Raw genomic sequence first — 25,566 nt, forward strand, 5'->3', positions numbered from 1 at the left:
ATTAAGTAAATGTATACCAGGAGGCAGAACTGTCTCAGTCTTCGACCTCTGTTGTATGAAAGGCTCACTGAATTGAAGTCTCTAAAGATGGAAATTTCTTACTTGAATCTCTGTTTCTTGGAAGCTGACATTTATCTGTTAAATTGTGAAGGTAATTTTGCTCTTGTAGGTTTACAGTTGATGTCTGAATCACATACTAGATACTATCCTATGCCTATCTACACGTTTAAGAGTGTTCTTACTGAGGAGTTAGTAGTAAAAATGTAAATTCGTATATATGTGACATTGTTTAGCATAAAAACTGATACTGATGTATTCATCAGGGATTACTGATGGATACCACATGGATTACTAAAACATACTTTATTCATAAACGTGGCTTGAAATAAAAGAAATGACAGATTTCCAAAAAGGCTTACGATTTTCCAAACTACCCGAAATTCCTAAACCATGAGCTATATCTGTAGGAGTGTGGCCTTTTATATTCACAGTGACACATACTGTATAAAATTTTATGTGCACTAAATCATATAGGCCAAACATTGGTAAATTTTTTTAGAAAACATGATGGCTTATATGTGTGTGAATAATACAGATTTCCAGCTGACTATTTTAGTAACACTTGTTTTTTCTTTTTAGGAGATCACAACCCCTGAACTAAATCACCTTTATGAGAAGTCATTTTATATAGGACTGGTGGTAGGGGTATATATGTCCTCTACTTCCTGAGAATAAATATAATGCCAATTCATTTTTAAGAATCCTGGGCCAGGAGCGGTAGCTCATGCCTTGTAATCCTGGCACTTTGAGAGACCAAGGTCAGAGGATTGCTTGATGCCAGGAGTTGGAGACCAGCCTGGACAACATAGCGAGGCTTTGTCTCTACAAAACATTTAAAAATTAGCCAGGTCTGGAGGCCAACACCTATAGTCTTAGCTACTTGGGGAGGCTGTAGGAGGAGGATCGCTTGAGCCCAGGAGCTGGAGGCTACAGTGAGCTATATTATAATATTGCACTGAAGCCTGGGCCACACAGCAAGACCCTGTCTGTAAAAAGAAAAAAAATAATTCTGATAGCACTAATTTGGAAATAGTGAAATATGGTACTGGATGTATGAATCTGGTACTTCCCAATTAGGAATGGGAGTCTGTCTTTCTCTGCACCAGAAAAGATCAGAAGCAGTTATGAACAAATAGCAGCCCCACCAATCAAGTAGTAGAGAAACCCAAATAAATCTGTTTCCTAATAAAGGAATGGTAGTTAGGAAAGTATAAAAGGAATCTGACCTTCCTTTCCTAAAATGGCAGGAGTTGGGGAAGGGGAAGTGTAGAATGATAGCAGATAATCAAAATGGAAGAAAGTACAGTGGAGTGGCATGAAATATAGTCTCAAAAGAGATAGGAACACTTGTGAATACTGAGGAACGGTGTTCTAATTCTTTCTTTGAAGAATTGTTTTAGTCCAGTGTGTATTTCCTTTTCTGAAGATTCTGTTTATTTCTTAATTGCATTACTCTTTAAATACTTAAAGTATGAGGAAGGAGAGGCCTTACAAAAGCAGGTCTGTCTGGTTAAACATAGCCTGAATGATATTCCGTAAGTAATTCCTTAATTGGAAAAGCAGATTTTTAGTAAGAAATATTAATCATATTTAATTAAGGGGTATGTGTAGCAAAACTCCTAAATTAGAATAAATTATTTAAGTGTATGGTTTTTCTTTATACTAAACCAGTGGGCTTGTGATTTGAGGCTACTATTTTCGATGGTATTGTATTGAGTCCACAGAGAATATGTATACCTGAATCATTGGTATAATGTCTTTTCCACAGCAATTCTTGAACATATCAAATTACTCGATATTTGTTACATTCTTAATCTGGCATTGCTTAGGGCAAAAACTGGGTGTCCCTCATAAAAAGGTAGGAACAGTAGCCAGTTTGCACCATTCCTATACATTATTCCATGACTTTAGGAAGTATACTTTGAGGTATACTCTTCAAATTTGGTTTAGTAATATTAAAGGTATATTGATGGATTGTTTCCTGTATGAAAGTATTGCATAATTTCTGCTCTTAAATCAGGTGAATTAAATTTCATCTAGATTGCTTATCTCAAATTTAAAGCCTCAAATCAGACTTAAATAATTAGTATTTAGTATTTAGTTTGATTCCTTTGTACCCAAGCTAATTTTTGTTTAAAAAGAAAAAGTGCTTCCATCCTTTTAAGTAGTACATTTATTTGTGATGTTAGTGAAAGTTCTGCAGGTAACTGAGTTAATTTTATTAGTGTTTGCCTGGGACATATACCTATTATTAGGGTAGGCAGGACAAATAAGTAAAGTCTAAATGTTAAATTACTTAAAGCTTCTTTTCCCATAAGCCTTTCCTAAAATTTGTCTAAAGAATATTGCTTTGTAGAAGATGGAGTTTGTGATTAATGTGTCAATTATTGTAAATAATGATGGCATAGTTTTAAATGTTAGTTTTAGGCTGTTCATCTTATTACACAAGTATATAATTTAATCTGAATAAAGGATTCCCAAAGGTAAGTGTAAAGCCGCTAGTTTCTAAAGTAGAGTTAGTATTTAGTTTTTATCAAGTGGTTTTATATGTTAAAGCAAAACAAATCTTTGCTTGGTATACCGTCTACCTAGTCTTTGAAGACAAAACAAAGGAAGGAGGAGCTGTTTTGATCAAATAAAACCAGTAGCGTGTTTAATTATGTGTTAACATATGTGAATGACCATTACAGAGACAGTAGAGTCAGACATACCCGGGCTAAAATCTAACTGCTACATCTGACTTTGAGCTAGTTGGTGTAGATGCCTTGTTTCCTCTTATGAAAAATGGGGATTGTACCTACCTGGGAGAGTTTTAAGGAATTAAATGATGTGTGCAAGTAATTTGAACAGTCTGTAACATAATATATGTGGCAAACGTATATCACAGTAATGTTAATATTTCAGTGTCCAAACTGCTCTCCCAGATCACCCCTTTACATGTTATAAATCATACCAAGAATCTTCCATTTTAATATGAAAGCGTAATTGTATGGTATGGATGTAGTCAGAAAAAAGGAGATGATGTTTTAGTCTAGAGGAGTCATGATGTTGTAAGAAGTATAGGGAATTGTGTTCCAGTCCTGGCTCTTCTATCATTTAGCTGGTTTCTTTGGTCAAGTCATTTCACTTGTCTGTTTTTCTTTTTTGAGACTTTGTCAAATTTTAAGATTCCTTCTAGCCTTATGTATATGAGACCATACATTCAAGTGTGCTTCATGAGAGAACTGCAAACTTAAACTTTCTTCTTTTTACCCCTTTCCTGCCACTTGACTATTGTGTGGCAATAAATGAAGTTTGTAAATACTCATTAAGTAGGTTGATTGCCCAAGAAAACATTTAAAACAGCTTATCAGTCATTCAGCTTTCATGATGCTCTGTGAGTAGTGAGCACTGGAATACAAATATGAGACTATGCTGCCCTCCTAGATCTCAGGCATTTTCATCATCATGAAAATGATGATCAGATGTATACTTTGACATACATTGTAGGTGGTGATGGAGTAATATAAGGTGCTAATGGGAACAATTTGAGACATCAGATCAGATTGGGATTGGGAGGGTAGTAGACTGACTTCTATTTAAAAATTATTCTCTGCATAGGTATTTATATAGTTCAAAACTCAAAATATATAAAAGAGTAAAATCGAAAGCCTCTCTGCTACCTCTGTCCTCCAGCCACCCTGTTTGTCCTTAGAAGTAACCCATTATTACTTGTACATTCTTTTGAGGCTAACTCTTGAACTAAATCTTAAAATGGTCATTCAGATTAGGTCACTAAGAAGAGAAGGGGATAGTTTTCCAAGCAGAGGTAAAAGGCAGTTTGTATAATGATGTGAAAGAGTGAGAATCTATCATTTGGAAAATGGTATTGTTAATTTGACAAGAACCAGAGTGAAGGACTTTAAATGTCATGGTAAGAAATTTAGATTTTTATAGTAAGTTGCTGTTAAAGGTATTTCTGGAAGCTTTTATTGTTAAAATAATATATATCTTGAAACGATTTCAGTATCCTTTTAGTGATTATTGCATTTTAAATTATAATCTTATGATAAAGCTGTGTTAAGGGAATACCTTCGGAGCGCTGAGTCCCAAAAATCAGAATTCTTACCTAATGAAATGTGCTAAATATTTTGGTACCCCTGGCTCTAAGTTTAAGTATTCTGTTTCCCTCAATATTACCTTGATAATGTCAGAACATTTGGTACATGTTGAGATACTCTACCAAAATTTGATTTATAGGTAGCATAATTTGGAAACTAACCTTATATTAAACACAAAGCAAGCTTACTTGTGTCAGGTCCTATGTATATAGACTTTCATTTGATCTTTCCAACAATTTGTAAGAAAGTGGTTTCTTCCCTTCCCCCTTTCTTATGGATTAAGGAAACTGAGACTCTTAAAATTTGAGTCACCTAGGTATTGGGTGACAAAGCATAGACTCATATTCAGACCTTTAACCTAAAGCCAGTGCTTTTGAATATTCCCAGAGTTAGAAGTTTGTTTTATTACTTGGCACACAATAAGTTAGGAAGAAGGAAGAACTACCATAGCCTCTGATTTGTTGTGTTGTAACCCTTTACCTAAAGGATTTTTTTAATCATTTAAATTCCCCAGATAATAATACTGGAGATGGTGCTTGTTGATATTCTTCATATTGTATGTCCCTGGTTTCTATTTAGAGATCTCTGAAGTCGAATTTTGGCATAGATTAAGAGAAAGAGGTGTTTGTTGAGTGCTCAAGTACCTTATGCTTTAAGCTTTGACAATTTTTGTAGCTTAGTTTTGAGGTATGGAATGTTTGTTTTTTTCTCCCTGTTGTACTTAGTTACCCTACAAAGATAGTGTCTTGCAAAAACAGGTAGACATGCCACATGCTTTGAGTCATTTTCTGATGTAGTATTTTCACATACTTGGAAATTAATGTGATGGACTATTGAGTATATAAAGTCAGAGAGAAAAGAATGTATTTTGTTCAGTGATGTTAAAGAATGTTTACAAATAGGAAAACAGCATTTTTGTTTAGGTGGCTGAAGTACAGTGTAAACCACATCTCAGTCTTCCTAGAATTGCTTCGTTGGCTCTATATTTAGAATGGTAGTTTATATTAATATCAAATAAATTGTTAAAAAGCTGGTTTCAAATTTTATTTCTTGAGTGGAAGAGAATTTGTGACCACAGCTGCATAAAAAGTTAGTATTTCCTTCTAATAAAATTTTTAATTTCAGTTGCCTCTTCATGCTTTCAGGTTTCATGGACTGTAACCTTGAAATGATCCCATTAACAGCCTTTTCCTTGGGCTCTTAATCTCCTCAATTTTATGCCATTCCAAAATAGAAGTCTCTCTGATGATCAAGCCCTTCAATCTTTACAAATGGCTCTTTTCCCTTCTACTTCCTTGATCAGTGATTTCACAGACTTGACTCCTTTAATCTGTTAGTCAGTGTTTGGAGACTAATTATTGTTGCTGTTTGCTACAAACCCCTCAGTTTATGGATAACATCCCAGTTATAGTATCCCAGAAACAAAATTTCATAGCTTATAAGACTATCTAAATTTTTACCCTTAAAATCTAGACTGTTTAAAGTTTTATGTAGTACATAGATTGTGTAACTGTGTACTATAGAAAACCATGTACTGTGGCTTCTTCACTTTGAATGTATGTAGAAAGAGTGATTGTTAATTGTTAGCTTTTGCAAATTAAGTGTATTCTAATATGTGCTGAAAACTTTAGGTCCATTTATACAGTATTTTATTTCACAGGTTCTTTCCACATCCCAGTATTTACTACTAACTACAAATATGTTCATTTTTCACTTTTACATTTGACTTAAGAGATATTGCACTATTCTGTAAAACTGCTGGAATTTTATAACAAGTCATATGACTTCATTTGGAACCAATTTACCTGGAATATGAATTTGATTCAAATTAAATATTTGTATTTCCAAAGTCAGAGGATCTAAAGGTCTTTTAAAGATGCCAGGTGTGGTGGCTCATGCCTGTAATCCCAGCACTTTGGGAGGCCGAGGCGGGCAGATCACCTGAGGTCAGGAGTTTGAGACCAGCCTGGCCAACGTGGTGAAACCCCATCTCTACTAAAAATACCAAAAATTAGCTGCGCGTGGTGGTGGGAGCCTGTAATCCCCGCTACTCGGGAGGCTGAGGCGGGAGGATCATTTGAACCCAGGAGGCAGAGGTTGCAGTGAGCCGCGATTGTGCCATTGCACTCCAGCCTGAGCGACAAGAGTGAAACTCTGTCTCCAAAAAATAAATAAATAATAAAGTTCTTTTAAAGAATATCATCCTTATAAATATATTGTCAGTACTCTTTAATGAATTTTGAATTGTAGACTTGCAGAATAACTTCCAAGATACTCTTTCTTATTCTTTTGTATATACTACTTTCCTCTTTGAGTCACTCCATTTAAACTGGAGGTCTCCAAACAGACCTTTGAGGATAGCAAACTAGTTCCCATATGTTCCTGGGCAAGCCTGTTTTTTTATAAAACAAAAAGAAACAACAACCAAAAAAAAAACCAGATTGAATGTTCAATTGGTTCAGTTAGTTTTCATTTGATTTGGCAGACTGACTTCTAAGTACAGCGAAAAAAGTGGCCTGACAAATACATCTTAAGAGGATGTAAGCCGTTAAATAAACAGTAGGTAGAAGCCTCTTAAGCTTTTCTTGTTATTAGCAGGTCTAATCAGTGCCTTTGATTGCCTTAGACCTAGTTAGGAGAAAAGCGGAGAAAGGGTTAAAAGAATAGAAAGGAGTTGAAGTAGGGCAAGCAATGAGAAATACACGTATTAGTCTCCTAATTAATCAAACAGTTACTTTGGTGATTCTCTGGCATCTTGGAAGTCATTTTTTTTTATTGTACTAATAATTCTGCACAGACTTTAAGGCTCTTAATAGGACCCCAGAATTGCCATGTTGTATCTAAACCTCATTTTGTAGATTAAAATAATGCTATTGATGATTCACTGTATGCCAGGAACTTTACATTTAGTCTCAGTTCTTTAGCCTGCAAAGCTAGGTAGTAATGTAACCAGTTAACAGATAAAGAGACAGACTTAAAGAGGTCAAACTTTAACACTGCTATGTGTTTAGTGTAGTGGTTTAAGAGCATAAACTCTGGAACTAGATTGCCACCTACTAGCTCAGTGATGTAAGGCAAGTTACTTCTATCTGACCCAGTTTTCTCCTCTATGAGATGGGAGTAATAATGGTGCCTACCTCTTAGGGCTGTTGTCAGAATTTAGTTAATGAGTGTAAAGCACTTAGAATAGTGTGTGGTACCTAATAAACACATTCTTAACTGCTGCTGTTCTGCTACAGTGTGGGCTAAGAATTTTAAAAGTTATGTGGCAAAGTTTTTTTGGCTTCCAGATGTACAGTTTGAAGGTGGGGGAGACTATGGAAGTTGCTGAGGAGGAGGGAACAGGTTTGTCAAAAGTTTAAATCCCCGTGGAACCAGTCCCTAGATTTGAAGTGAATCATACTTACTGGGAGATAGTCCAGAAGAGCCCATCAGTTAAGAGTCTATGGTGAAAGCCCTAGGGAATGGTAGAAATGAAAGATAATTATGATAAATAGGCTTTTACCCCTAAAGTAACACTGTACCAATGCTAGAATCAGAAAGCTGCCAAACAATTGCAGCGCCATTTTTTGCCCTAGACGAGGAAAAAACACATATAAATAAATGGATTTTGAAGGTGGAAATGTGTCAAGTCCAACCCAGGAAAGAATTCTTCATTGTTAATCAAACCTTTGCTACTTTTAACAGAGCCTAAGAAAAGTTTTTACATTGTGAAGATATAGCTTAACTTACTTTATATGAATACCTAAGAACAGCCTTGTTAAACTGCTAAACAAGATAGATATTTATAAAGGCATTTGATACAGAAGAGTGTTGATTAGGCTATGAATTTGTCACATTTATATGCACGCACACAAAATTGGATGCTACTTAGTGTTTAGTTTCATCTGCATTACCTCTTTATTTTATAACTGTGATCCTGAATTATTGTTGAAGTCTGCTGGATTTTGTCCAGTTTTTAATTTCTTCTAAAGTGTTGTTTTAAGCAAACTTATGTGGTTTTTAAATCTTTTTATTATTAAAAGTTACACTGTATTAGAAATCTAAAATCTTCCATCTTCTTTTGAAAAGTAGTGATTATACTGTACGTTCTCAACCTCATTTCCATTTGATTCTCGGATCTCACAGGAATCCTTCAACTGCTTTCTACCAAGCGTTCCATTTGAACACGTTAAAGGAATCAAAGAGCCTCTGGGATAGGTATGAATACTTACATATGGAATGCATACATGCAAAACTGTATGCATGAATTGCTTTGCACTGTACTGGTTTCTCATTAAAACTGATCTTTGTTATTTTAGGGGGGAAATCACATGGTATCTAGCATGGGACAAAGCAGCAAAATAAACCAAAAGGACAATCTCTATTTTATATAGAAAGTAAACATACTTTTCTGCATCCTGTGTACTTTAAGTATATCTATATTTTTGAAGGGTTCATACTGTGTTGAATTTTTCTTATGAAATAGTCACTTCCCCAGTGTATTTTAATGCAAATGCATATTCTATAAAATAAACTATATTTTAATTTTTGTGCTATTTTATGTTTTTTTTCTGTAAAAGCCATAGTGATTCAAAGCAAAATGTTATTTCAAATTATGAAATTGGAGGAGGAACAAGACCAAGGTATCAAAGTAATCATTGTTTAATTTTTGGCAAGAAACTTTAACTTCAAGTTTGTTTGCTAGAATTCACTAGGTCTGCATTACTGATTTGTAAGCCCCTAAAACAGTTTGCTTTCTTACAGAAATGTTGTATAGATTTTACTGTTAACTTTTAAAAATACAGAATGAAGTCTTGGAGTTCTTTTATGGCAAAAGATACTTTGGTTTATCTTTCTGCTTAACACACATTTTAAGTAGTGTATGCTCTGTTCTATCGTTTTGCTGAATATTTATTAGCATTCCATCACTTTGTGTTTAATTAATAGAAGTTGAGTTCAAACAATGTTTTTAAAATTCACAGAAAGCTCGTTAGATTCTTTTAACTCTGCCTGGCAACGCATTTGTGTCTTCTGGCATAGTTTTGGATAACACTCATGAACTCAACTCCATCTCTTTCATTAGAAAAGAGTATTGCTAAGTGCATGTACATGTCATATTAAGACATGATACACATTGCCTAGAAATGCTAAAACAGTCTTAATTCTTCGGCTTGATTTGCTTGTGTGTGTCACTCTAGGGAAATTTTCTAACAGTATCTTTTTGATGGTGTGTTCCAGAAATCTTTTTAAATAGTTACTTTTAGAACAGGAAGTTTTAAAATTTGTAGTACCATGTTTATAAAATAAATTTTTAAATAGTTTTCTAGCCATTTAAATTAATACATAAATGTAAATTGTGAGATGAGATAAACATGAAGGTTTAATCTTTCAAATAGTTTTCCAAATGTAGCCAGAATGTGAGTACTTTGGGGTATGCTTTATAGTTTCCCTTAGAAAAAGGAAAAATAGCACTCTGTTTAGAAATGTAATAAGAGTAGCTTTCAAAAGTATGATGATTTATTTCAAATAGCTAACTTTGAGCTGTCATGATGTTGATGTGAATGATATATATTATTTTTATCAGTGTAGGAAGGTTTGAGCTATATTTTTGATAATTTGAATATGATATTGAAAGGTTTATTTTGTTTCATAATAAAACCACCATAGAAGTTGCCTGTACATCATTTGTTGTTACAGCTAAATACTCCTTATATGTTTTCTTTTTTTAGATACCTGAAACTTTTAAGGTATCAGAAATGAGGCAAGTTGCGTATCTATGGTTTCTCATGGGTTGAAAATATTTATTTTCTCTCCTCCTTGGAGCCTGTTGTTCAGAGCCAAAGAAGTTAGTGGATATTTGTCTGTAGTGTGTTAATGCCAAAATATAATAAAATCAAAATATAATCAGATCAGCCATTCTTCACTGTAAGTTGGCCTCGTTGGTACTAAGGTGACAAGGCCAACCCAATGGAAACTGACTAGTGGCTTTCTTTTAACTTTTCAACTAGCTTATTAAATTTTCCACTGAGAGGAGCAATCATGGCTAACTTTATTAGTTTTAATAGTCTACACTTTCAGTTGGCAACTATCTACAGAATTACTGATAGGTATATCAGCTAATAAAGTATCATGAGACCGTTTATTCCAAACGGGTTGAAGATCTGTGTGTGTTAAGCTTTAAAAAATATTAAATATAACTTCTGACCTTGATTGTTCTGGACATCACCAAATCACATTGTTCATTTTTACTATTATAAATTTAGGATTTTTTTTTTATTTTACTACTAATTTGGCAAATAGGTATTTGGCAGGGGTGATTCTCCTATTAAAGAGAGACATAGACTGGGTGCAGTGGCTCACGCCTGTAATCCCAGCACTTTGGGAGGCTGAGGCAAGTGGATCACCTGAGGTCAGAAGTTCGAGACCAGCCTGGTCAACATGGTGAAACCCCATCTCTATTAAAAATACAAAAATTAGCTGGGTATGGTGGCACATGCCAGCTACTCAGGAGGCCAAGGCAGGAGAATTGCTTAAACCTGGGAAGCGGAGGTTGCAGTGAGCTGAGATTGCGCTATTGCACTCCAACCTGGGTGACAAGAGCGAAACTCCATCTCAAAAAAAAAAAGATGTTTGGAAGTTTAAGGGACTGCAAGTCCCTAATGTTATCTTCTACATTATCTATCTATTTTGAGGCATAAATTTGTCTCGCTATTACTAGATAACAAATTTTAGGCTCCTATTTATGAAATGTTGGAAATCATTTTCAGTAGGGGCAGCTTTTAAGTGCCCATTTTCAGTAGACCTACCCTAAATAGCTGAATATCCCTAGTTTGATTTTGTCTAACTAGAAAGACAAGAATCTCCTTTTTTCCTCAGGAATCTTTCAGTTTAGCAGAATATCTTTTAATCAAAATGTAAGTAACTAATATACCTTTCTCATATTGACTTAAAGTTCTCTAATGGCCCCTTTGTTTCCTTCCATATTTAAATTAGAATTGGCAAATTAATAGACTTTTCACCAAGCAGCCTGCCTCTGCCTATATTTAGATATTTCTCCTTCCATTTATATCCAGTGCTTTACTCAGTTATTGTACTAAAATTGAAGCTACCCTCAAGCCTTCCTTTCCCTTTTTGTGTAGGTGCCATCATGGTTTCTGTCTTCTCTGTTTGCCATTTGCAGAGCCCTCAGGGAATCAATCAGCTGAACCATCTTCAAATGTAGGGACAGTAGATACTGATAACGCAAAAATAATCCAACCCTTTCTTCAGTAGCCCAAACTGTTTTGAGTTGACTCTTTATTAAAATAAATACTATAACTTCCATAGTTAGCTTTCTGGGAGATTATCTTACTATGGAGGAGTTAATTTTTCCTGAGATCCTAGCCTACTGGCATTTGAGAATAGTAACTTTAAAATTTGACTTCCTGTTTTCTAAAGAACAGTTTTCCAAAGTTAATACTTGGCATTGCTTTGTTAAATTGGCAGAATTAGTTTAGAAACCTATCCTGATGATCACTGGGGAGCGTCAAGCAGGTTCTCATTGGGAGTCCTTTGTTTACAAAAGCTCAGCGTAAGGGTTTATAGCAAACAATTTTACCCTCTTCTAAATACCAGGTCACTAAAGTAAAGGAGTACTAAGGGGAAGAAACTTCAGCTAGACTAAAGGAAGAAATCAGGTAGCTTGTAAGGCTTTAACCTCATCGATAAGCACTTGCAGGGCTTTTGTCTTCATTAAGAAATGCATAAATGTAGTTAAAACAAGTGAGAGAACAGTTGCTAGGTGTACATCCCCTTGAGTCTGCTTGTCTGTCCTTATGATAGCACCAGTATTTAGAGAGAAGTTAATAAGGAAAGTAGTAGACATGGGTTATTAACTTAAAATGAAAGTCTAGTAAGTTTATCCTAAGTTTTTTTACTAGATAATTGATGATCTCTCAAATTGTTTTCTACAGTGATTATTCACTTATTACCTCTAATTTTAAAATTATTGGATAGAAAAAGTCTTCTTATTTAAATAGCCTCAAGTATTTTGTGTAGGGAACGCCTTCCAGTATTTCCTATCATTGTTTCCTATGAGATTTTTTTTTGAAGCTAGGAATAAATTAGAACTAAGCTGTTTATGTCATAAATACCATTGGTACCATATGAGACAATTTATTTTGTTTTGCTCATCTCTAAGAATCTTGGGTCCATCATTAACATCCACCAGTACTTGTTATCCCAAATGGTAAAACTCAAGTTATGCAACTTAGCTGATCTAGTTTTTGAATGCTTGGTGATAGGACTTGTAAAATTTTTTTATTGAAGTATAATTTGTATCAGAAAAGTGCACCATTCATAAATGTATAGCTCAAATTGAACACACCTGTGTGGCCAGCACCCAGATCAATACATAAAATATTATAAGCCCCTTTCATGTCCTCTTCATGCCCCCCATCAGTCACTTCCCCTCCCAATCCTAATTTCTAATGTGTTATATATGTAGGACCATACACTATGTGTTTTGTGTCTGACCTCTTTCATCCAGTATTGTATTTGAGATTCATCTGTATGGTTCTGCATAGTTGTAGATATGGACTATATAATTTTAAAGAATCACTCAAGTAGCTTATTTGTTGGAGATCGGTATTGGTTAAATGTTCTCTCCTAGTGATTATGCATAAGTATCTTGAGGATATGTACCTGAACCATTTTGTGACCAACCCCAATATATTCCTTACTAATTTGTACCTAGTACTTACATAATTTATTATCTGATTATATTTCAACCTGTTCCACTAAAAGACATCTAGTAGAGGATAGTCCAAGAAGCTAAAAATTATAGTATAGCTTTTTAATGATTGTCGCCTTTTATTCGTCCTCCCTCCCTCCCTCTTTCCTTCCTTCATTTCCTCCTTCCTTTCTTCTTCTCTTCCTCTCCTTCCTTCCTTTTATTTTACTTTTTAATCTGAAATAATTTTAGATTTAAAGTTGCAAAAATAGTGCTGAGGCTTTTTGTATGTCCTTTACCTAGCCTCCCTTAATGTTAACATGTTGTACAACCTTAGTACAATTATCAAAGTTAGGAAGTTAACATTGATAGAATACTATTAACTAAACTACAGATCTTATTTTAATTTTACCAAGTTTTCCACTTTTGTAAGTGTCCTTTTTCTGTTCCAGGATCCAATTCAGGATTCCACATTGTGTTTAGTCATTGTGTCTTCCATTTTAATTTGTAACATAGCACTGTTCCTTTATTGAACATAGGGAGTAGCAAGTCTGGTCTTACTGGTGTGGAGAGTCCGTTAACTAAGATTGCCTACAAATTTCCACCTTTTCTGCAGTGCTTACTACAGTTGCTATTCTCACAGGACTCTTTCATATCACGTATATAAATGTTTTCATCAGTAGTTTAGTTTGTAGTTCTTAAGTGGGGGATGGGGCAGGCCCAGGGTAGGAGGGGCAGGTAATCACTGGTACTTAGAGGATGAAAGCTTTATATATTCCCTCTAAAACTCATTTTTGGATCCCTGATTTAGATGGAAACCTCAGGGCGTGGTTATGTTCAGATGACATTAAATCAAGGAAGTGATAGCCATTGTGAATGACAGCATTTATAAATTTAACTGAAACAAATACAGAAATCAAGAAATTGGAAGAATTTATATGTAAATTCAGGGAGGTTGAAACCTAGGTTGACTAGGTATAGTAAAAAAAAAAAAAAATACTTAGATATGTGTGTTAATGGCATTTTGTAGTATTGGTTAGCAAGTGACAGCGCTGCCACAAAAACTAATGTGATTTTAGGTGATGTTGAAATGATGGTGACTAATCTGTTGTACTACATTTCTACAGAACAGTTGTTCTAAATACAAAACTAACTAGAAAACCAAATTTCTTTATACTCTATTTGCATATCCAGGGGTATTTCAACAGGCAGGCCTGAACGAGCTTACTGAAAAGTAAACAGATCCCTTGGGAACTGGTCTTGCCATCACTAGAAATAATACAACTATCTTCCTGTCTGTTAACCAGGGATGCTGATTTTAAGTGAAATTTAATTTTAGTTACATTTAAAATGCCTACTCTGGAGTTTTATTTCCCCAACTTTTCTAAATGGAAAAGAAAAGAGGTAAGTACAAGCATTGGAATTGAACTCCTTTACTTCTGTTTCGTCATTATTGGCTGTGATTATCAGTAAACCTTAAAGAGCTGTGTATTTGCTTAAGGAATGGAAGGCTAGCAAACTATTCTGCTTTTTTAGGGAAGAATTCCATGTCAGAGGCAGTAAATGTTGATCTGAATAGAGAAACCAATGGAGCTTCCCTCAGAAGAAAATGAGTGACAGTAAGCTTATTTGGAAATGAGAATTGCCATAGGAGTGGTGGTAAATGAAGCCCCACAAATAACTAGGCACCAGTTATCACCATGCTGATGATTTCAGCAGCATCTTAAAAACTAGTGAATTCTTCCTACCCAGGTGCCAAGGGGAGGTAGAGTAACTCATGGAGAAAAATAACTACACATTACAGACTGACTGGCAGAATTTAAGGTTAACTTCATTTAGAAATCATGGACTATATATATAAATGGGCATCAGTCTAGGCATAGTCATAGGACTGTAGGGAAAACCAGGTCTCCAAGTTTTTAAAAGCCACATGCTTGGTTATGAAATTGATGCTCTCAAAATATAATTCAAATTCTTGTTGATCTGGAAATAAGAATAGTGTGTAGGAAAGAAATAAATTGTATGTAGAGTGTAGTGAAGGTAGGTCATTGGGATTTTAATGGAAGATGAAAGAAGCCACTTAAAACTGTTTGAAACTCATGCCTACGGTGTTCTGAAAAGCTACTTGGGAAGTTCAGTAAAGTATTAGATGCTTGGTCATATTATAAAGTAGTCTCTTTAACAATACGTGTTTGTCCCCAATTATAGTTACTTGCTATTTAAGGCATTTTCCTGTTACCATCTTCAGTGGTCTTAGATCACCTTTTCCAACCAAAAGATTCTAAAGCCTTAAAAATCTCACTTTTTTAGAGTAACTCAGAATGAAGCTAAGGGAAAATACCAGGAACGTTTGCAATTACTTGACTCAGCAAAAGTTTGTTCTCCTATAATTAAATACTAGAAGAAACAATAAGATTTAGTAACTGCTTTCAGTGAGCTTGGTCTTAATATGGAAAATGGTAAATACATTATCACATGATTGAAAGTAATAACTCATATAAAATGTAAGCACTTCATATCTCTCAAGTACAGCTGGAGGGATTGGTCAAAGCTTCTTCAGGAGGTGGCTTTTGAGTTGGAAACTGAAAGGTGGGTAGAATTTGGTCAAGCAGAATTAAAGAACTGAGGGGAAGGGAACATTCCAGTTAGAGGAAATATTGTGCACCACTATGGAAGTACTGGCCTTATATGGTAAGGATAAAGTTAAATTTGGTAGGTGTATAACATTTGAAGACAGGAGAGGAGAGCAGTTAGATTAGAGACAGAGATTCTAGAAAGGTACTGAAGCCTGAATTAGGCAATGGGGATGAGATAGGAATTACAGGATTTTACAACTGATTGGTCATGATAGGGGAGCAGTCAAACTTGACTCCAAAGTGCCAAACCTAATTGACTGAGGGAATGCTGGTACTGTTAGAAAGTATTAGTGAAAGAATTAGTTTGGGAAGGAGAAAGTAGTGATGAGGTTTTTGTTTTTAGCTGTTTTTTTGGATGAGTTGATAAGCTGGTACAAAGTCAAGGTGAAAATATTTGGGGTGCAGCTGAGGCTGCAGACTTGCAGCTTGGTATAGAAATTAAAGCTAGTTGAGATTTGAGAATGTTTTATTAGAGTTCAAGCTTTAGGAAAGGCCAAGGTTGCCAAGGATTAGAGTAGGGTAAAGGGTCAAGCCAGGACCTTAGGCAATACCACCTGCATTTAGATAACAGAAGGAAGTCTGAAGAGGATGATTGGTTTTAGAGATTAGACCATTCTGAGGATATTATTTTCTAATCAAAAAGAAGAGAAAGGTCTGAATCTTTAATTTGAAGTAATTTCAAATTTACAGAAAAATTACAAGAATAGTTCAAAGAACTCAATCTTCTTACCACGATTCAGTGTTTGTTAACATTTTGTCATATTTGCTTTATCATCCTAACATATTATTTTAGGAACCACTAACAAGGTGAAACCCCATCTCTACTAAAAATACAAAAATTAGCCAGGCGTGGTGGCAGGCACCTATAGTCCCAGCTACTCGGGAGGCTGAGGCAAGAGAATAGCGTGAACTCAGGAGGCAGAGCTTGCAGTGAGCCGAGATCGCGCCACTGCACTCCAGCCTGGGTGACAGAGTGAGGCTCTGTCTCAGAAAAAAAAAAAAAAAAGAGTAGATAGGAAATACCATATCCATTTAACTTCAGATACTTCAGCTTATGTTTCCTAAGAAGATTATTCTCTTACCAACAATATAATTACCAAATTCAGGGTATCTTATATTAATGTGCTATTATCAAATATGAATATACAGTGCATATTCAGATTTTGTCAGTTATTACAATAATGTCCTTCATAAACATTTTTTAACCTGTTCGAAGAGCCAGTATAGGTTCACCAATTATACTTAATTAAACAGTTGTCTTTTTCCCTTCCTGTCTTGTTTGAATATGTAAGTACTTGTGTTAGTCACCTAAAGGATTATTTAAAATTTAAATATTTAATAAAAAATGCAGTATTAATGTTTTTGGATAAAATACTAGAAAAAAAATGTACTTGCTTAGCTAGTTTGTACTATTGGGAGTATTCGAAAGGCAAGGGAGTACTGCCTAAAATCCAGCTGAAACGACTACTAGAATTGGTGAAGTTTTATAAGGGGAGGTCTTTTATTGCTCAGAGTTGGGTGGTGGGTGGCAAGAGTAGGAGAACATTTGGATATTAATGTGTCCCTTAGAATAGAAATTGAAGTATATTCATGTACTTCCCTTTCTGTACTGTGATTTTTATATGTATGTATTAAATTGGGCTTTTAATTATTTTGAGTTGGAAAAAATAGTGTAATTTGAAGACATTTTACATCACCACTTGGGTTTGCAAATTATGTATTGCTATCCTGTATATACTGTTGTATCCTCTTAGTTTTATTCTGGTAGTTGTGTTAGGTGGCTTGTCTGCTGCGAGATTTTTAACCACAAATCTAAATCTCATTATTCGAAGTGGTGTTTCACTGGACCCTAAACATCTCTTCTCTTAGCTTTTCTATGGCTAGCTGAAGTGGGACACTAAACATTCTGACATCTATTTTCGACACATTACCAGGTTTCAGAATTGGCAAAGAGAAATTATTTCTTAACTGCTCACCCACCATTATATATGCTTTCCATCCATATGTTTACCACCTTCCTCTTTAGTAAATTTAATATGTTATTTAATAAATTTCTAAACCTAAGTCACCCCAGCCTATTTTGAGATGTTTTGATAATTATTTTCAGGTGAAATTTTAGAAACAGTTTTGAAAAAGGTGGGAATAGCTGGTAAGGTCTCTTTATTATTTATTTATTTATTCATTTATTCAATTCTTTTTTTTTTTTTCTTTTCACCAAATAGATTTTAGGTAAACCAAGGCTTTGAATAGAACAGAAAAGTGTATGTATGTTTGTACATGTGAACTAATTCGCCAAATTCGATGTATTTTTTTCTACCGAATCTAAAATTCTATTGAAGAGCTTTTTTTTAAAAAAAAAAATAAATAAATAACTGAACTTGTTCAGACAAGAAAGAAATTTAAGGAACCTGGAATTGTTGAACCAGGATAAACATAGAACATCTTTTAGGGTTTCGTCATTGTTGTTGGTTTTCCATTCTAGTCCTCAGCAATTTAAAATTTTAAATTCACACCTCTTCAGTTGTATTTAAATCCGCAGTTGGGCAACCTTTTGGGAAGAAAGAAATATTAATGGAATTATTTTAGTTTTTTATTTTTATTAAGATTTGGGGTGGTAGGTAGAGGTAGAAGAAAGAGATGACTGACTCTATTCTAGCCTGACATTCTTTTTGTTTGTGTGCATAAACATGCTGATAGTATATTCCAAGTTACTCAAATCAGGGAATATATTAAATTCTTGTGATTGATACAGAGCTTTTAAATGCCTTAGCTTACCAAAAATTAGCTCCTGTGTTTAAACTTTAGTTGGCTACTTCTAAAGTATTTTTCATATTTGACAGAAATAAATTTAAATAAGTGATAATAATTTAGAATGTTTATCCATTAGTAAATATCCTCAAGAAATAACATTTTTATGCCAGTTTATCTCCCAGTTGTTTCAAAGTTTGAAGATTGTTGGTTATAAATACTAAAAGATTTGGAAGGTGCTATTGTATTTTTCACTTTTTAATTGTGTGATATTTGGCCCAAAAATAGTGGTGTCTTCACTAAGTTAAAGTATGTATGCAGACAGCATGGCTGTCAGTGTCCCCAGCTATTTATGTGGCCACATATTGAGAATTTTATTTGTAATTTCAGTATCAATGCTAATGGCGGTATCCATAGTAGCTACGTATTTTCTACCAATAGCAAGATGTTCAGAATATATGTAACCTTTGTCGTAGAAGACAGAAACATCTTTCTGCATATCTGCCTGGTGATAAAGAAGGTATATTTTCCCTAGTCCTACACAGTATCGGAAGGGGAACAAGGAGGGAAAAGAGTTGCAGTGTCTGGCTGATAACACTCCTGTTTACAGTGATGCTAACCATTGGTCTTCAGAAAATTTCTGCGTTTATTTGCAGTAGCTGTTTTTATTTTGGATAGTACTTAGTCCAGAAAATGTTGCTAAATGTATTTTTCTAGAGTAGTCATAACTACTTTTGTTTCAAGAAATAAGAGATATCAACTCTTCAAAAAGCATAATATATTATGGTTTCTTTACAAGTTCTGTTTCTCCCAAGCACAGTGGCTCATGCCTGTAATCCCAGCACTTTGGAAGGCCAAGGTGGACAGATTGCTTGAGCTCAGGAGTTTGAGTCCAGCCTGGGCAACATGGCAAAACCTCATCTCTACAAAAAACACAAAAATTAGCTGGGTGTGATGGTGCATGCCTGTAATCCCAGCTACTTGGGAGGCTGAGGCACAAGAATTGCTTGAACCCACGAGGTAGAGGTTGCAGGGAGCCGAGATTGCACCACTGCACTCCAGGGCCACATAGCGAGACTCTGTCTCAAATAAATGTATAAATAAACGTTCCATTTCTTTTATGTTAGCTATTATTAAGCTCAGAGTCAAAAAATAGGAGGGTTTTTTTTTTTTTTTTTTTTTTTTTGGGACAGAGTCTTGCTCTGTCACCCAGGCTGGAATGCAGTGGCACAATGTTGGCTCACTGCAACCTCTGCCTTCTAGGTTTAAGTGATTCTCTTGCCTCCCGAGTAGCTGGGATTACAGGCACCACCACCACGCCCTGCTAATTTTTGTATTTTTCATAAAGACAGGGTTTCAGCACGCTGGCCAGGCTGGTCTCAAACTCCTGGCTTCAAGTGATCCACCCTGCCCTGACCTCTCAAAGTTCTGGGATTACACATGTGAGCCACTGTGTCCAACCCAAATATTCAGCTTTCTGTTAACAAAGCATGCAGTTCCTTATTATACATATATTTGAGTATTATGTAACTGGCTTCCACTTCCTTTGATTTTCCATTTTTAGAGGGAGCTCTACCTTTAATTTCAATATCTTTTTCCTTTGCCTTCTTTCTAAGCTGTTTCTACTCCTTTGAAAGGATCAAGTGTATAAATCATTTGAGAGTAAACATGTTAAAAATACCAATAGCCTGTCTTCTTAGAGCTGTTTTTCAAAGGTGTATTAATGAAATTCTTTAAGCTGTGTATTTGGTGTTTCTTCTACCAATAGGTGCATTTGCTATAATGCATAACATACCAAACACTTTATATATGTGTATATACATGTACTTATGCTTATATATGTATGTGTATATATGTACATATGCTTATATATGTATACATATATTTATATATATTTAGTTTCTGGCTTAGCTAATTGTGTCTTAAATTATATCTTGGCTCAACCACAGATATATGAAGTTTCTTGTCATTGTGTGTTATGTGTCTTTTTATTTATTTATTTATTTATTTTGAGATGGAGTCTTGCTCTGTCACCCAAGCTGGAGTGCAATAGCACGATCTCGGCTCGCTGCAACCTCTGCCTCCCGGGTTCAAGCGATTCTCCTGCCTCAGCCTCCCGAGTAGCTGGGATTACGGGCGCCCACCACCATGCCTGCCTAATTTTTGTATTTTTTAGTAGAGATGGGGTTTCTCCATGTTGGTCAGGCTGTTCTTGAACTCCTGACCTCAGGTGATCCACCACCTCTGTGGGATCCCAAAGTGCTGTGATTACAGGCGTAAGCCACTGCATCCGGCCTTTTTATATGTTAATTTTTTGGAACATACTGTCTTCTTAGCAGTTTTATTTTATTTAGGTACATTTGTACTAATTTTTAAAGTAAATTTATCTTTGATATTTTAAAGCTTATTTTTTCAATATATATAACCTATGGAATGACTCTGTGTAATTTATTGGAGGACATAAAGGGTTGCCCTGTTTCCCCCCTTTCTCCATTTAAAACTAAGTATTTCTGACCAAGCATTGGTTTATCATGGCTAGGATTTCTCCAAACAATGTAGTGAACTTTTTTGAACAGCAGGTTGAAAATCTGGCTATATTAGTGGGTAGTCTTATAGAATTTTCAGAATCTTTTAAGGAAATGTGGTTTAAACCTGAAAACAAAATTTTCTATCAAACTAAGATAAGCACATTCATTAAAAAACCAAGTTCCTTTAGGAACTCTTTTAGACCTGTTTGATTTAGCATATCCATTTTCAAGTAATTACTTGGAAATTATAAATCATCTACCTTCTTCCCCTTTCACTGTTTTTTTATTTTAATATAGTTTCACCTTCTCACAAAAGGAAATGATAAATAACTGTAGGGAATATTTGGGATTTGGTTTTGGTAGCAGTCTTGCCAGAGATTCAAGATTATGATTGATAATATTAGTACAGTTTTCTCATTAAATATTCATTTTTAGGAAGAATTCTAATTTTAAATTTTGAAGGGTATCTGGTTAATCTGAACGCTGTTCATCTGTACTTTAGTTACCCAATTTCATTTCAGGTTGTTAATAAGGATGTCCTACATGTTGGAATTTAATGACTTAAACTCTTGAAATATGACCCTGTACTTGGTAACAACTAATTTTGAAAATATATGCTTAGGAAAATTTTGATATATAACTTTTGTATCTTTTAAAACGTATACAGCTCTAAAGTCCTGATTTAACCATATATTTGTGTAATGTATACACCCTTAAAAATTTTTTTTGTAAGTTTCGTAGTAAAATAACTGCTTCATATGACTGGTTTAATTGTATCTTCCAAAAAGACTTTCCAAGCATTTACCATAACAAGGCTTTTTTTGTTGGCAGGCCCTTTAACAAAGGGTCAAGCAGTCGGCCCTTTAACAAAAGGTCAAGCAGTCGGCCCTTTAAATGACCTTAAATTAAAGCCTTGCAGACAAGCAGATTTACCAGCATTATAGATAAGTATTTCAGGAAGTATTTACTTTACTAAATATGACTGTATATTTGTCCTATAAAAAGTAAATCTTCAAAAGATTTTAAAAATTACAGTATTTTGGTTGATAGGAGATAAGAATTTTATTAAAACTTTCTTAAAACATTTGGTAATACATTAATGAAATGACCACAACTTTAAACGACCACTTATCCTCATAAATATGGATTTTTGCCTTCACCAGGTGATTACATTATAAAGCTGTGCTTTCACAGAAGACAAAATAAAGTTGTATGATTTATATTGAAGTCAAATGTGTTGTGAGATTACATTTGGAAAGATTATATTGGAAAAATTCTAATAGTTTTTCAGACTATGTGAGAGACTTAAGTGACCATGTGTAATAGAAAAGTTCCACTGAAAGTTAAAATCTGTAACAGCATGACCCAACCTGTACATTTGGGTCAAGTATCTTTTGAGATAGCTGCAGAGTTTCCTTTACAATGCTGTCTTTCAGTTTTCTATAGCTTTATGCGTATTGATCATCCTCAGTAAGGGCCCTTTTCTTTCCCCCATCCCTTCCGCCCCTTTATAGTGTTTTATTTAGGGGATTAATTTAGGCAAAACTATGCCCACAAATCTATGGGTTTCCTTTCCTATGGGTTACTGGCAACTAAAAATATAAATGTACATTCTTATCAGACAGAAAATGTTATTAATGATGTTATTCAGTGATTAACATAGATGCCCAATTGAAAGCTTTCTGGTAAAATTTAATAAATTTAACAGGATATTTTTAATGAAGTGATTTTTGCCATTATTAAATCTTCCTACCTCCAGTTTTCTTCCGTGCCCATATACAGGTGAGCAATAGGGACCACCGCTGCATAGGATACATTGTTATTCGGTTACATAAAGCACATAATAAAATTTAATTCTTGCCATTATGTTGTCTATTTTCAAAATTGGGGGTAGTAGAGACAGATGAAGATTTAGATATAGAAATGGAATTCTGTCTTAAGCACTTAAATGATCGGTATGGATTGTTACTGATCCAGCCACCCATGCTATAAGTCTAGAAACTCAGCCAGGCATGGTGGCTCATGCCTGTAATCCCAGCATTTTGGGAGGCCGAGGTAGGCAGATCACGAGGTCAGAGATCGAGACCATCCTGGCTAACACAGTGAAACCCCGTCTCTACTAAAAATACAAAAAAAAAAAAAAATTAGCCAGGCGTGGTGGCACGTGCCTGTAATCCCACCTACTCGGGAGGCTGAGGCAGGAGAATTGCTTGAACCCAGGAGGTGGAGGTTGTAGTGAGCTGAGATCGCACCACTGCACTCCAGCCTGGGCGGCAGAGTGGGACTCCGTCTCAAAATAAATAAATAAATAAAATAAAATAAAATAAGAAACTCATATACATGGATGTGGACCAAACAATATAACTCAAATGCCTTTCTACAGGACTACAAAGCTGTCTGTATCAGGTTATGGTGTTAAATCATAATTTCTGGATCATGATCTTAAGCCTTTAATTGGTTCCATTTCTACTTTACTCTTTACTAACAAGTATCCTGATGGCCTGAAAATCCATGTTGAAATTTGAAGTTTGAATTTTCCAGATCAAATATGAAATTTATTTTCATTTTTTAAAGTACAAAATATCAGTTGTATAATCATGGTAAAACATAAAATTTTGCTATAAAAGATTTTTAAAGGCTATTTGATTAAAACATTTATTTACTTAAACTCTTTGCTAGAATTTTTTTTAGAATTCAGCATCGGAGGAGGAATGTGACATAATAATGATCGAAAGCCGAAAGTTTAAAAGTTGTGATGCCCTCACATGGTTGGAGGGTTATTCTAGCTTCTAAGGACTGAATGTTGTCCACAAGAGTGTCATCAGGTCATAAATTGGTAAGACTTAATGGCTTAGATTTTATGTATTATACCTGATGTTATTGTATTGAGATGAATATTTATGAACAAAATGAGCACATTGTGTAAGAGTATAGTATTAAATATAAGTTAAAACTTGGAATTTTAAATACTTGGAGTATGTAAGCCTTTCGAAGTCTCTTGAGGCTGAAGGCCGTATCTTTGCAGTGGTGTTTAGTAAATACATCAGTTTAAAAAAAGAAAGTGAAATCCTGTATTATAGTAAGATTATTAAAATATTGCTATTGCATCTGCTGTAGATGCCTACAATATAGTGAAGAACCCAAATACTTTTTAGGTGTTATACCAGGAGATATTTGAGAAATAATATATTCATCTTTTCTTTAAAAAAAATCCATTTTCTTAATAACATACAGCTTAATTTTATTGCTTTGGGGATTTTATTTCTTAATAAAAGACATGTTTCCTCTAAATGTCTAAAATAAAGCCAAGAAAATTTTTTCAATTCTTACATTGAGAATACCTAAGATGCCAATATCATATGAAAATGATATATTAGAAGTCATTGCACATTTTTTATATTCCCCGAAAATTAATTTTCTCTCAGTATTGTATTCTGCTTAGAAAAAAACTACTTTGTTTTGTGCAGTTTCTTATTTTGCTTTGTTTTACACAGCTGTATTTTGTAGGGGGACCATTGGAAGGATAGAGTTTAGCTCAGGATAAGACCTTATACCTTTTAATCTCAAGATTATAGTATTTTGCAGATGAAGAAAAGGAGTCTGGATTATTTGTCCAAGGTGATAGAATTGTAGAATTCATATTTTCATTAAAGTGTGGTATGCATATCCTGCATGTCAGTCAAGAATTATTTGAAATTATTTATTTTCCAAAAAAGCCAGAAGGTATGGGTTGATATCAGCTAAACAGGCCACTATATATATTCCAACTTTATCCTTAACCAGAGATATGTTATTTTATCCTTTGCCCATTCTGCCTTTTGAATAATATTCTAAATTGTTTCTGATATAGTATTCCATGACTTCATTACATTCTGTAAGCTTAAGTCCCTTAAGCCAGTAATTGCAATCAATAGTAGTCTGGAAGGAAATACAACAAACTAATTAAGTTATCTCTTATTCCGTATACTTTTCTATTTTCTTTATTTTCTATAATCTACATAACTTTGATAATCAGGAAAATAACTTCTAATTTCTCTAGTATAGGATATCCATATGTAGTAGTCAGTGGCTGGGGTTCAGGAGATCATGAACCATGTGAGATTTTGGGTAGAATTTTTTTATGTTCACTTTTCTGTGAAAGGTTCAGAGCATTTGTCAGATTTTTTTTTCAGAGCATTTGTCAAATTTTTCATCTGTCAAAAACAGTTAAGAAACATTGCTAGTGAATGTTTTGTGTCAAAAGGACAATCCTTGTTAGACACCTAAGTATGAGTCGTGAAAGAAATTTCTAATAAGAACATTGGTCATATGACTTCTACTGATGTTTATTCAATGCTGGGTTACTATAAATGCCCATTAGACTGATGGGACAAATCAGAGCCAAGCCACATTTAGTTTAGGAATTTCGTACTGTCAGTCTCTGTGCTCAAAGGTCAATTGGATTTTTCTGCAGAGTAGTCGTGTTTTGGCTATTGAGTGTCAGGCACTGTGCTGAATATTTTTGGCACATTATCTCATTTAATTTTCACAAAGTCATATATTAATAGATATTATCAATATCCTCAGTTTACAGAGAAGAAAATTGAAAGCTTAGGGAAGTTAAGTAACTTGCTCAAGTCGCATAGCCATTGAGTGGTGGAGCTAGAATTCAAATCTTATTACTGACTGGAACCTGGGTATCAGTATGCTGGTATCCTCTGAAAATTTGAAGGATAAGATAAAGGAGAATTTTACATTGTATGAAGATGTGAATTCATAAATTTGATTTATCTTGAACTTAAGTAGCAATGGGTCATCCTCCA

At 34.5% G+C, this 25,566-nt stretch overlaps 1 protein-coding gene and 1 long non-coding RNA gene across 5 annotated transcripts in view; one reads left to right on the top strand and one right to left on the bottom strand.

The window, feature by feature from the left end:
* The window catches only part of TSC22D2 (TSC22 domain family member 2), a 56,872-nt gene that overhangs the window by 11,534 nt on the left and 19,772 nt on the right, over positions 1-25,566 (top strand). Inside the window, exons 2-3 of one of the 4 annotated variants that reach the window (XR_010111467.1) lie at positions 8,289-8,360; positions 23,444-23,600. The exons of 1 other annotated variant lie outside the window; for it this stretch is intronic. Coding sequence is in view for 1 of the 3 variants with exons in the window: in XM_003826641.7 (XP_003826689.3) it covers positions 8,289-8,360 (72 nt within the window). In the remaining 2 variants the exon portion in view is untranslated. The remainder of the gene's footprint in view (positions 1-8,288; positions 8,361-23,443; positions 23,601-25,566) is intronic. 2 more of the 4 variants (XR_004670771.3, XM_003826641.7) reach the window with 2 other exon arrangements.
* LOC129397460 (uncharacterized) overlaps positions 6,708-25,566 on the bottom strand; it is a 35,132-nt gene continuing 16,273 nt past the window's right edge. Inside the window, exons 2-3 of the long non-coding RNA XR_008624912.2 lie at positions 7,568-7,617; positions 6,708-6,788 (exon numbers count right to left, since the gene is read on the bottom strand). This is a non-coding gene — a long non-coding RNA (uncharacterized LOC129397460). The remainder of the gene's footprint in view (positions 6,789-7,567; positions 7,618-25,566) is intronic.

Source organism: Pan paniscus, chromosome 2, assembly GCF_029289425.2.
Source record: "Pan paniscus chromosome 2, NHGRI_mPanPan1-v2.0_pri, whole genome shotgun sequence".
NCBI lineage: Eukaryota > Metazoa > Chordata > Mammalia > Primates > Hominidae > Pan > Pan paniscus.